The following is a 14,656-nucleotide window of genomic DNA, read 5'->3' as shown; positions in this document are numbered from 1 at the left end:
GTCCAACAACCATACATATAAAATTAAATTTAAAAAAAAAAACCCTGAAGGGAAAAAACATGGCGGCCATTACAGAAGTAACAGCCACTCCACCAGAGGTTGATGATTTTGGTCTGAAAAATACACTAGCCAAGTGCTCTAAGACAAACAATGAACTCCAGGCCAAAGCTTTCATTGCTGCTACAGATTAATTTTCTGGTTTGTAATGAAACAACCCTCCCCGCAGAGCTTTCAAAGCGCCCTATAATTTTATGTTCTGTATAAGAATACAACAGGGTAGGAATAGCTTTATGCTTCCTTAAGGAAGAAGTGAAATGGACCCAAAATTCCTGTTCAAACCAACACAAGAAAGAACAGGCTGAGGTGTGTGCTGCACAGCCACAGTGGAACAGGCTGAGGTGTGTGTTACACAGCCACAGTGGAACAGGCTGAGGTGTGTGTTACACAGTCACAGTGGAACAGGCTGAGGTGTGTGTGCTGCACAGTCACAGTGGAACAGGCTGAGGTGTGTGTGTTACACAGCCACAGTGGAACAGGCTGAGGTGTGTGCTGCACAGTCACAGTGGAACAGGCTGAGGTGTGTGTTACACAGCCACAGTGGAACAGGCTGAAGTGTGTGTGCTGCACAGCCACAGTGGAACAGGCTGAGGTGTGTGTTACACAGCGACAATGATACTTACTAGATCCAGGGCAGAGCCTCCACCAAGATATTCCATTATTATCCATAATTTAGTGTCCTACAGAAGCAGAAGAAAAAGGGGAAAGTTAGTTTTAAAACAAAACTAGAAAAAGTATTGAATTGGAAAGAATATTTTGTTATTATTTTAGACTTACACATTTTATAACACCAAAGCACAGTGTGTAAATGACAACCAGACAGAAAACCACTACGCACATAAAACCCTCCTGCATTATCTTACGGGCAGGAGCGGCCTGGAGCCCTGCCCCTGCTGGAGAACAGGACTGAGGGCATTTCCATCTTGAACCTACTCTCCGGGGTGCCCTCACACAGCCCAGTTTGAGAACCTGGAACCAAGTCAGGGTTTGTGTGTAGCACACAGAGAGGAACAGGACACTTCTGTCCAGCATCATCACCCTGCTTCCCCCAACCCCAACAGATCAAAGCAGCCCAGCTTCTCCAGACCCCCATGAACAAAGCGGGGGAGCACCTCATAGGACCTAAGGCAGCCTTGGATCCACTCCTGTAGAAAGGCCGCCAGTTTCTGGCACACCCAAAGTCATCAAATGCTCTCTTAAGTCCCGCCTTACCAGTGTGACTGTCTCCCAGGGTGCTCTAGACACTACTCTGCCCTCACACTCTGCCCTCCAGAGTGCCCATCTGCAGGTTTGGGAACCAAAGTGAGTCCTGGAACCAATGCCCTAAGGGTACAGAGTGATCAATATGCCTAACAGTTTTTACAGCTTACTTCCTCATGGGGTTCCTGTACTCGCTAGGGTGGGGTAGGGTGGGGTGGACAAACAAAAGTTCCCTTTCTAAGCTCCTGTCCTTCCAGGACAGTGGAGGCACCATGGAGGTCCCCTCCCGCCTACCACCATATGGTCCCCACACAAGGATTGAGCTTTTGGGGCTCCACCTGCCTTCTCTCCTTGCCTTGGATCAACTACCGTCTCTCTGTCTGGCACTCATTTCAGATCCATTTCAACATAACAGCCGAGCTCTGCAGCATGAAGGCCGAGAAGATGTAGAGGACGAGCCTCCTGGACCAGCATAACCAGGACACTGCCCAACACAAGGCCAGCAGAGCAGCAGCACCTCAGAAACACTGAGGCCGCTAATTCCTCAAGACCCTGTGAGGGTATGTCCAAGGCGCCCGCGTCTCCTCGCCCTGCTCTCCACAGCCTCAACAACTGGGACATGGGGCTCTCTCCAGAGAGGCTAACCTGCCCTGGGAACTGGCAGGTGAGCAAGCTTAGGAGCCACTCAGTCACCCTGGATAGCTGGCAGAGCCCTCCCCACAGCCTCTACTCACTACACCTCAATCCCCAAAACGCCACAGTTGTCACCACCACTAAAGAAGGGACAGCTTTGTGAGGAAAACTAGAGTGGAGAGGCACCCTAGGTTAGCAGAGCCCAAGGCCTTAACTCTCCCTCCTGCCACACTCAACAGCTCTCCCTCACCCCTCCCCAGCAGACACTCACCAGCTCTCCCTCACCCCTCCCCAGCAGACACTCACCAGCTCTCCCTCACCCCTCCCCAGCAGACACTCACCAGCTCTCCCTCACCCCTCCCCAGCAGACACTCACCAGCTCTCCCTCACCCCTCCCCAGACAGACACTCACCAGCTCTCCCTCACCCTCCCCAGCAGACACTCACCAGCTCTCCCTCACCCTCCCCAGCAGACACTCACCAGCTCTCCCTCACCCTCCCCAGCAGACAGACACTCACCAGCTCTCCCTCACCTCTCCCCAGCAGACACTCACCAGCTCTCCCTCACCCTCCCCAGCAGACAGACACTCACCAGCTCTCCCTCACCCTCCCCAGCAGACAGACACTCACCAGCTCTCCCTCACCCTCCCCAGCAGACACTCACCAGCTCTCCCTCACCCCTCCCCAGCAGACACTCACCAGCTCTCCCTCACCCTCCCCAGCAGACACTCACCAGCTCTCCCTCACCCTCCCCAGCAGACACTCACCAGCTCTCCCTCACCCTCCCCAGCAGACACTCACCAGCTCTCCCTCACCCCTCCCCAGCAGACACTCACCAGCTCTCCCTCACCCTCCCCAGCAGACAGACACTCACCAGCTCTCCCTCACCCCTCCCCAGCAGACACTCACCAGCTCTCCCTCACCCTCCCCAGCAGACAGACACTCACCAGCTCTCCCTCACCCTCCCCAGCAGACACTCACCAGCTCTCCCTCACCCTCCCCAGCAGACACTCACCAGCTCTCCCTCACCCTCCCCAGCAGACACTCACCAGCTCTCCCTCACCCCTCCCCAGCAGACACTCACCAGCTCTCCCTCACCCTCCCCAGCAGACAGACACTCACCAGCTCTCCCTCACCCCTCCCCAGCAGACACTCACCAGCTCTCCCTCACCCTCCCCAGCAGACAGACACTCACCAGCTCTCCCTCACCCTCCCCAGCAGACACTCACCAGCTCTCCCTCACCCTCCCCAGCAGACAGACACTCACCAGCTCTCCCTCACCCTCCCCAGCAGACACTCACCAGCTCTCCCTCACCCCTCCCCAGCAGACAGACACTCACCAGCTCTCCCTCACCCTCCCCAGCAGACACTCACCAGCTCTCCCTCACCCTCCCCAGCAGACAGACACTCACCAGCTCTCCCTCACCCCTCCCCAGCAGACAGACACTCACCAGCTCTCCCTCACCCTCCCCAGCAGACACTCACCAGCTCTCCCTCACCCCTCCCCAGCAGACAGACACTCACCAGCTCTCCCTCACCCTCCCCAGCAGACACTCACCAGCTCTCCCTCACCCTCCCCAGCAGACACTCACCAGCTCTCCCTCACCCCTCCCCAGCAGACACTCACCAGCTCTCCCTCACCCCTCCCCAGCAGACACTCACCAGCTCTCCCTCACCCTCCCCAGCAGACACTCACCAGCTCTCCCTCACCCTCCCCAGCAGACACTCACCAGCTCTCCCTCACCCTCCCCAGCAGACACTCACCAGCTCTCCCTCACCCTCCCCAGCAGACACTCACCAGCTCTCCCTCACCCTCCCCAGCAGACAGACACTCACCAGCTCTCCCTCACCCCTCCCCAGCAGACACTCACCAGCTCTCCCTCACCCCTCCCCAGCAGACACTCACCAGCTCTCCCTCACCCCTCCCCAGCAGACACTCACCAGCTCTCCCTCACCCTCCCCAGCAGACAGACACTCACCAGCTCTCCCTCACCTCTCCCCAGCAGACACTCACCAGCTCTCCCTCACCTCTCCCCAGCAGACACTCACCAGCTCTCCCTCACCCTCCCCAGCAGACAGACACTCACCAGCTCTCCCTCACCCTCCCCAGCAGACACTCACCAGCTCTCCTTCACCCTCCCCAGCAGACAGACACTCACCAGCTCTCCCTCACCCTCCCCAGCAGACAGACACTCACCAGCTCTCCCTCACCTCTCCCCAGCAGACACTCACCAGCTCTCCCTCACCCTCCCCAGCAGACAGACACTCACCAGCTCTCCCTCACCTCTCCCCAGCAGACACTCACCAACACCCGCCCCCAACCTGTCTTCCAAGCTTTTCCTCTCAGCTCACAATGCCTCCTCACCTCCTCTGGCCCCCCACCAGACCAGAATAACACCCAACTGCAGTTTCTCTTGCCTACTGGGGGGTGGGCAATAAACCTGGTTCATCTGGCATAAGAGATGCTGCAGACATAGGAACAGCTGAGAAGAACTACCTACAGGCGCCTGCTGGGCTCCGGGGAAGCTCTGAATCCACAGTTATACAGAGATCTTGGTCAACAAGACACAACTCTAACAAGGGACTATGTGAAGGAGAATGGTAAGGGTGGGAGAGGCCAAGGGAGGGCGGAGCCTTAAGGCAACAGAATGCACTTTATATATCACGGCCCTTGCTAGAGAGCAGATCCAATAACACAAGTGAGAACCTGTGTTTAGAACACACTGTTGTGCACATCCACCCTGAACAGTCACGCACAATCCTGCAGTCTGTAACCCACAGACTCGTTCTCAACACCAACACTAGAGGGGGACCTGGCGCTGGCTAAGGGCTGGGAGCCTCATCAGTTCCACCCACAACCCAAGGAGAAGCCGACATAAGGGACACCTGTCCTTCCATATCCATGGGTGCCAGGACCCAGGCCGGTGTCACACAGTCCCGCATGCAAATGGCCTGTCTACATGGAACACACACACACACTGCAGACAGCTTCCCACACCCTTTACACCCTCTAGGTTAAACAACCTCTACAGCAGTGTAATCACTATGGAAGAATGAATGACAAGGAAAAATCTGCACACATCAATTCACACACAACAGCTACCCCAAAGAACATTTCCCATCAGAAAGCCAACTCAACAATTCCCACTCCCCAGGCCACTGCAAACTGAAATGAAGCTGGAAGTCAAGTCACTTAAAGCCTGAGCTCCAACCTGGGCCTGGATGGTGGCTCACCCCGTAATGCCAGAACTAGGGGGACTGAGGCACACAGACCACCATGAGATCAAGGCCAGCCTGTGCTGCATGATGAGTTCCAGGCAGGTGATGAGCCTGGGCCACAAAGTTCTAGTTCTAGTCCATGCACACACACACACACACACACACACACACACACACACACACACCCTCAGTTATTTGTGTGATAAAGAGGGATAATGAAAGCACTCTGTGAGGTTCACTAAGCACACGCTGAACATCAGTCACATCATCACCCACAAATGCCTGGAAATAACCTGGTGAAACCAAATTGGCCCAATTAACAAGACCAAACAGTTCACAGCAAAATGAAACCTGAAAAATGACTCATCTGCACCAGAAGCATCAGGGTAAGGAAGACTGAGGAGTCCTGCTCTGGGGAAGAAAGCCCAAGCTAGCACTACTCAGGAGGAGGAGGCAGATGGACCACTGACCTCAGAAAAACCTGCCTCAGTGAGACCTGAATGCCAGAAAACACACAATCAGGCTTCAATGACAACACCAAAATTTACCTGAATAATTTTATTTTTTAAGGAAACTTCCATGTAAATCACCAATGACCTTTTGCATAAGGGAAATAAGATCACTTCTTAGAAGTCAAAAATTATTTTTAAAGCACCAAATTCATATATAGTGAGAAGCTTCCCTGCCACCCACAGCCCCCAAACTGCCAGTCACATGACTACAAAATTATCATAGTGTCTTGTATACCCTCAGAGAAATGGTCTGTGCACATGTGTGTACATGTACACACACACACATACACTATAAAATCTTTCCACTCACTTATCCAAATGCTAATGCCCTACTCACTGGGGCACACCTTCCTTTCAACTGAAATTTTTCTACAGACCATCTCTAGAAACCCATGAAGGGTTTTGTCTCCCTTGCCATAACTAATCCAAGCCCTATAGACATCAGATTGTTCCATTGTGAGATCAATCAGGAGTCAGTGACGGTCATTCTCCCATCAGAACTGACGGGATTGTAACAGGAAGCTGACCTGTCAGTACAGACTCCAGCAGTGTGGGAAAGTGCCCACCCCAGCCCATCATCGGCACATCTGTTTCTGCTGCTGTGGGTAGTGTTGGCTGGGAGGTTATGTTTTAAAGTAGACTCATCATAGCTCACAGTCCTGGACCTCAGAGTCCTCCCACCCCAGTCCCCCCCCAAGTGCACAGGTCACAGGTATTAACTTCATGCCCCTCTGCTGGTTTAACAGAAAACGGCCCGGAAAGGGAATGGCACTATTAGGAGGCGTGGCTTTGTTTTAGTAGATGTGACCTTGTTAGAGGAAGTGTGTCAGTGTGGGTGAGCTTTGAGGTCTCCTATGCTCAAGCTACACCCAGTGAGACAGACCGCTTCCTGCTGCCTGTGCAAGATGTGGAATTCTCAGCTACCTCTCCAACACTGTATATGTCTTACCAGGACGATAATGGACTCAACTCTGAACTGTAAGCCACCCCAATTAATGTTTTTCCACTAAGACACCCCCCACCCCCACTTCACCATCTAATAGGCACTCAGAAGCTATATTTGCTTTTAAAAAAAACAAACAAACACTGATCCTCACCGCCTACAAGGTAATTAGAAGCAGATGACCTGGCATTTCTACCTTCATTTTCTGTTTGTCTGTCACAGTCTTGGAAGGAGAGAAGATATTTTAGAGAGACACTTCATCCTATCAGACCACTGAAATAACAGACCCCAAACAATTAAATTTTCCCAGGTATCTCATGCCAGTCAGAAGGAGGAACTTGTCTGACAGGAAGAGATTTCACACTGACAATTCATCAGGCTGTCTTGCAAGACACACTGGAGCTCAGACAATCTGGGGGTCCATGACGGGGAAGACCATACCTCTCACAAGAACCGCTTAGCTGTGTGTGCTTCTTGCCTTCCATTTTTAAGTCTAACATGTCAGTGCCCAGGCTCAAAGGCAGACATGAGGCGATGGGGTGGGGTTGGGAGTCACTGATGAACGCCCTAGTCCCCTCCCTTCTCTGCCTCTCACTACTGTGTCTTTAGTTAGTACATGAGAACAGGGTATGAAACCCAGACTTCCAGGGCTGATACAGCCCAGGCTTTGACCCTGAAAACCCAGGCAACTCTGGCCTACTTTGTCAGACTCCTGCTTGATTCATGTTGACAGGGAAATCATTCATCTCAAAGCCAGTGACACCTGCCCTACCTCATCTCCCTTTCAGTCCAGAAGCAGAAAAGGCTGTCCTAAGCCTGCAGCCACCTCACAGGATACTTACCTGTGATGAGCAGATTGTGCTCCAGGACAAAGTCCACCCTTTCACAGGACGAGGCTGGTCCCTCAGAGATGGCACCATGATAGCTTTTGGACTATTCTGCAGAACGGTATCTGAGTTGAAGACCAGCCAGACTACTTAATTACATATCCTCCTTGCCCTTGGCCACAGTTCTTCCTCTTTTTAAACCTAAAACCCAGGCCAGGACCCCAAAGAGTAACTTGGGGGTCACTGAACCCCTTTATCTGTTCCCCCTCCCAAGGCAAGCATTTGCTAAATCTCTTCTCTCTGGCATTCACTGTTACTCTTTCTGTACCTGGCATACTGGGGTGGGTGGCTGTGCCTAGCCTGCTGAACACAGGGAGCTACACTACCCTCCCCCCAGTACCCCGGAACATGGCTGTATTTGGAGACAGCATCTTTAAAGGGGAAAACTGTGCAAAACTGAGAGTATTATGGTGGCAGTAACTCAATGTGTATGGTGTCATTAGAAAAACATATCGGGACACAAGCACATAGTGAGATCTTGTGAGAACACAAACAAACAACCCTGCTGAGCCATGGCTGCAGACTTCCAGCCTCCAGAACTATGGGTTGATAGACCTGTTGGAACCACCTAATTTGTGGTACACACTGAATATCCAACACTGGAAAAAGCTTGAGGTCAGATGTGTTTGGGATTTCTCTTGTCGGATTTTAGAATATTTACACAAGTGTAATAAGAGATCTTACAGAAGAGTTCAAGCATGAATACACCTCATTTAATGCTTTGCACACATCTTATACACACAATCTGATGTGAGTTTCATTGTAATTTGGATGCACCTGTATTTTGACTGACACCCATCAAAATTCTACAAGTCAAACTGTTCAGGTATTGCTTTGTGGTGTCACTCTATAAATTTCATACTTTGAAGCGCCTCATTTTTCCAATTTTGGCAACTAGGACCACTCACCATATGCTCCGATGTGGCATCCCACAAACTAAGGCAGGCAACAGTCACTGACTGCTCCTTATGTAGGGAAAAAGAGAAAGTAGCTCAGGAAGTATTTGTATTTTCTTAATGTACAGCTGAACTTCTTCACACACCAAAGAGTCATGTACCCTGTCTAGAACGACTCCAGGGATGGACCTGAGGGGGCAATGAGCGAATGAAGAGAAGACAGACACATGGACAGAGAAAAACTGAGGCCAAGTGGACTGAGCTCTCAGAAACCACAGCACCAAGCTCAGCATGTTTATCACATCCAGCCAAGGAGGCGGGGCTACTGCATCCAGCAGTGGTGGATTATCACACACAGATAAACAAGGAGGCGGGGTCATCACACACAGATAAACTCTTGACTCTTAACCCTGGAGCCAACTCCCAACGAGTTTGTTCTGGCTTGTTTTAGAGTTGGGATTTTTTTCTGTTTCTCCATTTGCTTTTGGGTTTTTGAAACAAAGGCTCACCTTGCCTAGGAAGGTCTCAAACTTGCTGTATAGCTGGGAATAACCCTGACCCTCCTGTCTCCATGTCTAGGGCTGGAGTTACAATCTAGCACTACCATGCTTAACACATTGCCCAGGTACCAGTACAGCATTGAAAACCTAGCATGGTGCCTCTGAGAAGTCTTAGGAAAAGGGCCTGCTCCTGGCAATCCACTCTGTACATCTAACAGACATCATCCAGCCACATGCCTGAGCACACTGCGGGGCCACCTGAACCACAGCCTGTCGCCTCACTAGAACTAAGCCTTCTGTAACAAGCTGTGTAGTAGGGTTAAGATTCGACCTACCACACACCCTGTCTCAGGAGCTTCCAAGCCCTGCCAGTCACCCCAGCTTCCTCCTCAGGCCTGCCCCAGGCCTCCTGCCTTCTCCCTGGCTGTCACTCCTAACCAGAAAGCCACACCGAGGTCCACACCACAGCCCTACACGGCAGGGTACACCACAGCCCTACACGGCAGTGTCGGATCTCCCTCTATGACCTGAGAACCAGGAACAAAGTCCACAGTGCGCGCTCCTTCCCCTAACAGCTCAGAGGTGCCGCGTCTGTTCCTTTACCTGCCTTCCACACTACAAACCCTGTGATGCCCACAGCAAACCAGGAGTCCACACACAAGCCAAGTCTCACCCAAACCACACATTCTCTACCACAAACCACCAGACAGCTTGAACTCCTGAGACACAGAAGCTCAAGAGGCAGCAGCCCTGACAGCCGGCGTGCCAGCCCCTCGCTCAGCCTTGTAACGGATTCTGTGGACAACCCACCTCTTGCCTTACCTGCTGGCTCATCCCTCGCACCTTCTTCCCATCCTTGGGAGTACAGGTGTGGGCGCCCAAACATGCAGAGAGGGTGGCCTGGCGCCACAGGAACAGATGCTGTGAACTGAAGCAGTTACACGAGCAATGGCCAGGGCGCGCTAGCCATGCACACTGATGGACTCCCCAACCTCGGCAAACAGAGTACTCTATGCCATTTCTAGTGAAAACTTCCTATGAAATACAGAGGTAAGCTAATTACCTGCATTAGACACTGTCAGCTTGACTTTTCAAGTATGTTTATATGTTTCAGAGTCTTACTATGTAGCCAAGGCTAGCCTTGAATGTACAACCTCATCTTAGTATCCTGGGTGATGGAACTTCCTAGATGCATTGAATAACAGAGAGCAGAGTGAGGGGTGCATGTGTGTGTACATGGATGTGGTAGTCTGAATGTAACTGGCCCCCATAATCTCACAGAGAGTGGCACTATCAGGAGATGTGGCTTTCCTGAGTGGGCATGGCCTTGTTAGGTAAAATGTGTCACAGCAGGGGCAGATTTTAAGTTTCCTATGCTCAGGATACCACCCAGTGTCAGCCTATTTCCTGTTGCCTGCAAGATGTAGGATTCTCAGCTACCTACCTCTCCAGGACCACGTCTGCTTGCATGTGGCCCTGTCCTATCATGATGATAATGGACTGAAACTCTGAAACTGTAATCCACTCAATTACATGTTCCTTCATAAAAGCTGTCGTGGTCATGATGTCTCTTCAGAGCAATAGAAACCCTAAATAAGACAATGGATTCGGAGGCCAGAGATCAACACCCTGTGCCCTCATCAATAGATCATGCTTCTCGTAAAGATTAGAACTCTTTTTATTACATTTACTTTGTATGGAAGCACAAACACGTGCATACATGTACACTTGCACCACAGCAGACGTGTGAAAGTCAGAGGACTATACACACAAGAGCTGGGTCTACCAAGTGGGTCCCAGGGAATAGACTCAAGTCATCAAGCTTAGCAGAAAGAGCTTTGCCTGCTGAGCTAGCTGACTGGCCCTTCACCTTATTTCTGAGACAGGGTCTCACACTGAAGCTGGAGCTCAACTGGCTAGACGGACTGGTGGTCAGGGATCCTTCTTGTCTCCATGGCCACCCAAAGTGACTAGAAAGAGTTTCACTTTCAGGACTTTCAGGAACTGAGACGTAGCTGGCTGATGGCTCCCCATGGCCCTTAGAGCATGTACTGAGCAGCACCACCAACCACACAGAACCTATTGACTTAGTGCCTACAACAGTGCCATGGTGAGACCCTGAAACTAGCCATGTCCCCTCCTCCTCCTTACCCAGTAAAGACAGTTTAATTCCCCTTTTTCGGTTTTTCGAAACAGGGTTTCTCTGTGCAACAGTCCTACTGTCCTGGAACTTGCTCTGTAGACCAGGAAACTAGCCCTGACCTTTCCCCTCCGGCTCCAGATGTGACTTTTGCTGTGTTCACCAAGCCCAGCTGACTGGCCTTACTCCCACCAACCCTCAGAGCCCACACTGAGGTCATTGTCTTTGCTTCGCTCCATCTAAGTGGTTCTGGGGTGAGGCCACTTCATGTTCCCTCTACATGGTAGCCATATCTACCCCTGGGGCAGGCCCTGCAGTCACCTGAGGCCAAGGGTCACAGAGGCCTGCCTTTGGATCCAAACACACGGAAACCATGCACAGCTCTAACTATCAGGAGGGTGCTGGCCTGGGAGTCTAGAGCTTTCTTCACACACGAAATTCACCTGGCAGTTTTCAAAAAGCAAATCCCTAGAAGGGCCACCTGTGGGGAAGACCACACCTTGAACACACTAGGGACATCTGCCTCGTGTTTTCCATAAGACAGAAACAAGCCCCAGCTCAATACACTCCGGGGGCCTCAACTAAAACCCCAACAGTAAATCAAAGACCCTACTCATCATCCAACTCACAAAATTAAAAATGGAGTTCTCTGTGCACATTTGTAACAAGTCCAATGGCAAGTTAGAGAACCCAGCAACTGTTCGGTCAGAGGAGAAGCAGAAAGATGCTAACACGTGCCCTCTTGTCCACAGCTCTGCCGGCGAACAAGTTTAATTCCTGACCATAAATGGAGGCACACTTGGCAGAAACCAGGAAAAGGAGTAACAAATCTGTTATGACATTAGGCCAAGTAATAGAAGATTTGGTACAATATTAAATTCTTTTAATAACCTGGCATTCGTGACTGACGGTCCAGTTCACTCTGTCTTTTATTAACAAGGTCCACACGGCACAGGAAAAGAAGGGGCGAGGCCTGCAGAGGGCTCCAGCACCTCCTAGAAAGCAAGCCTAACAGCGTGGGAATGCTGAGACCACGCAAGAACCCGGAACCATCCTAATCTTTCCACACCACAGACCCCACAGCAGCATAACTACAAACCCTAAGAGATGCAAAGAATCCCGGCTCAGGCCTGCAATTCCAGCACAGTGGGGATTGAGGTAGGCCACCCTGAGAACACTCAATAAATTAATGTTATGTGAGTGAATGAATGGCAGATACTCTGCAAGGGTTAAAATAAAAGTCCCAAAACAAGATGCTTCCCTTTTTCAGAACAAACACAAATTGTCACAGTGACTACCCAGGGACTGGACTGCCCCTCACTAAGTCTCCTCACCCCCCACCTCACCCCACCCCAGTGACTCCAACTGACCATGGCCAGCAGCTACAGACCCAGCAACCACTCTGCACGGGGATTCTGGGGGCAGAGCACCACCCCACACAAGATGCCCATGTGCCAACGTCACTCTCCACGATGCTATCCAAGAGGGAAAGGTGAGGTGAGAAATACATTCTCTCAGCAGCCACACTTATATTCCAAAGAGTATGATCTTTATATGTTCAGCATCCAAGTTCTTCTCTATATTTTCTGAGTACACAAGTTAAAATTACTCCTCTTTCAACTTCAAAATCAGGAATCTCTTATAATTACAGACAAAACTACCTTCTTCCAACATAAGCTCCCTAGGTATCTTAGGGTTCCTACTGCTGTGAAGAGACACCATGACCATGGCAACACTTACAAAGAAAAACATTTAACTGGGGTGGTGGCTTACAGATTCCGTCCATTATCACCATGGCAGGAAGCATGGCCGTTCACAGGCAGACACGGTGCTGGAGTTGGACCTGAGAGTTCTACATCTGGATCCACAGGCAACAGCAAGTGAGCTCTGTGTCACACTGAACATAGCTTCAGCGTTGGAGACCTCAAAGCCCACCCCCCACGGTGATAATTTTCCTCCAACAAGGCCACACCTCCTAATAGTGCCACTCCCTATGGGGGCCATTTTCTTTCAAACTAGGAAACACTAACCTGCTCACAGATGCAGCCCTTGGTAAGGTGGCAGCCGCACCCCTGCTGGCACCAGAGCAGCCTACCGGTGACTGCTACCCACTTCCCGACGTGTGGTACACTTCTTCTGGGAACTGCAGGTGTTTGGTCCCCTATGTCTTTCAGTGGCAAGATGGGTTCTGAAGCCTGCATGCATGGGCAGCAGGCTCAGGCAGGGACGACAACCACAGTGGCCACCAGAAACTCACGCAGCTTCTCCCCTAAGCACGAAGCCTCAGGCGGCTACAGAATGGGCAGAATAAGGCTCAGCATGCAGAGAAACAGACATAAAGTCACTCACTAGTCAGGACGGCTATCCCAGGGAAGTCTCACTCCTACAGCCAAGAGCTGTCTGTTTCTGAGTGGCCGTGCCTTGCCTCAGCTAATAAACAAACAGTTTCAGGTTCTCTAACACAAACACGTGCAAGGCAGGGATGGAGGCAGGTTTGGAATGTATGAGGAAGGTGCAGATCTCTCCGGGACCTCGGGTCGCATGCCCATTGTCTACTGAGCTGCCATCCCTTTGGGGAGAGGAAGCCACAGATGAAGCAAAGCCCGTCCGTCCCAAGTCACGTTCTCACCACACATTAGCCCCATCTATGTCTCCTGTAATCAAGGAAGTCACTGCGCCTCCACTCGGAAATGTCTTCAAGGACACGCCTGTCAGCTCTGAAGAGGAACTCCTTCCAGAAGGACAAGTGTTCCGGAATACAGATCCAGAACTGAGGGGAACGAGAGAAAGGCAAGATGTCTTCGTGCCCACTGCAGCCCATCTACAGTCCTGTCTAAAGAGGAGCCACAGAGTGCTGGTAACTTACTTCTACAGAACTTGGCTACTGCATTTCAACATAAGCTACTTCCAGCTCACCACACTGTCTGAAAATATGTGCCCCACAATGACACCTAAACCCAAGTGCTGTTCTATACTGGTTTGGCTGGAAGCAAGAGGAAAAGCCTGTGTAGATGCATACTGTAGATCGTCAGGGAGTATTATCTTAAGGTGTGTTACTTTTGTTTATGCTGCATTAACTCCGTGAGGCTGTGTTACTGTGCCTGTCTAAAAGACCTGATGGTCTAATAAAGAACTGAATGTCCAATAGCGAGGCAGGGGAAAGGATAGGCGGGGCTGGCAGGCAGAGAGAATATATAGAAATCTGGGAGGAGGAAGAAAAAAAAAAAGTAGACAGAGAGAGAGGACTCCAGGGGCCACCCAGCTACCCAGCAAGCCATGGAGTAAGAGTAAGATTTACAGAAGTAATAGAATGGGAAAGCCCAGAGGCAAAAAATATACAGGATAATTTAAAGTTAAGAAAAGCTGGCAAGAAACAAGCCAACCTAAGCCCGGGCATTCATAATTAAAAATAAGCCTCCGTGTATAATTTATTTGGGAGCTAGGTGGCAGGCTCCCAAAATAGAAATAGATAGATAGATAGATAGATAGATAGATAGATAGATAGATAGATAGATAAAAGAATTAAAAATTAAAAACAATAGATAATCTACTTCTGGGATCAGGGTTTACAATAATCAATCTTGCCACTAACCTACTAACCTATCTCCACTGACTAACAACAAGAAAAATCATTAGGTCCTACTGAAGCAAAGCATCAGAAAGCCAATCT

General features: G+C 50.7%; 1 protein-coding gene across 7 annotated transcripts in view; it reads right to left on the bottom strand.

Moving 5' to 3' along the window:
* Window positions 1-14,656, bottom strand: part of Stk24 (serine/threonine kinase 24) — a 103,220-nt gene that overhangs the window by 25,237 nt on the left and 63,327 nt on the right. For all 7 annotated transcript variants that reach the window (XM_052732449.1, XM_052732444.1, XM_052732445.1 and 4 more), the window contains one exon: window positions 681-737. In XM_052732449.1, coding sequence (XP_052588409.1) covers window positions 681-737 — 57 coding nt within the window. The remainder of the gene's footprint in view (window positions 1-680; window positions 738-14,656) is intronic.

This window comes from Peromyscus californicus, unplaced genomic scaffold, assembly GCF_007827085.1.
Source record: "Peromyscus californicus insignis strain IS unplaced genomic scaffold, ASM782708v3 Scaffold_12__1_contigs__length_115047231, whole genome shotgun sequence".
In the NCBI taxonomy this organism is placed as follows: domain Eukaryota; kingdom Metazoa; phylum Chordata; class Mammalia; order Rodentia; family Cricetidae; genus Peromyscus; species Peromyscus californicus.
This window is presented reverse-complemented; position numbering and strand designations above follow the sequence as displayed.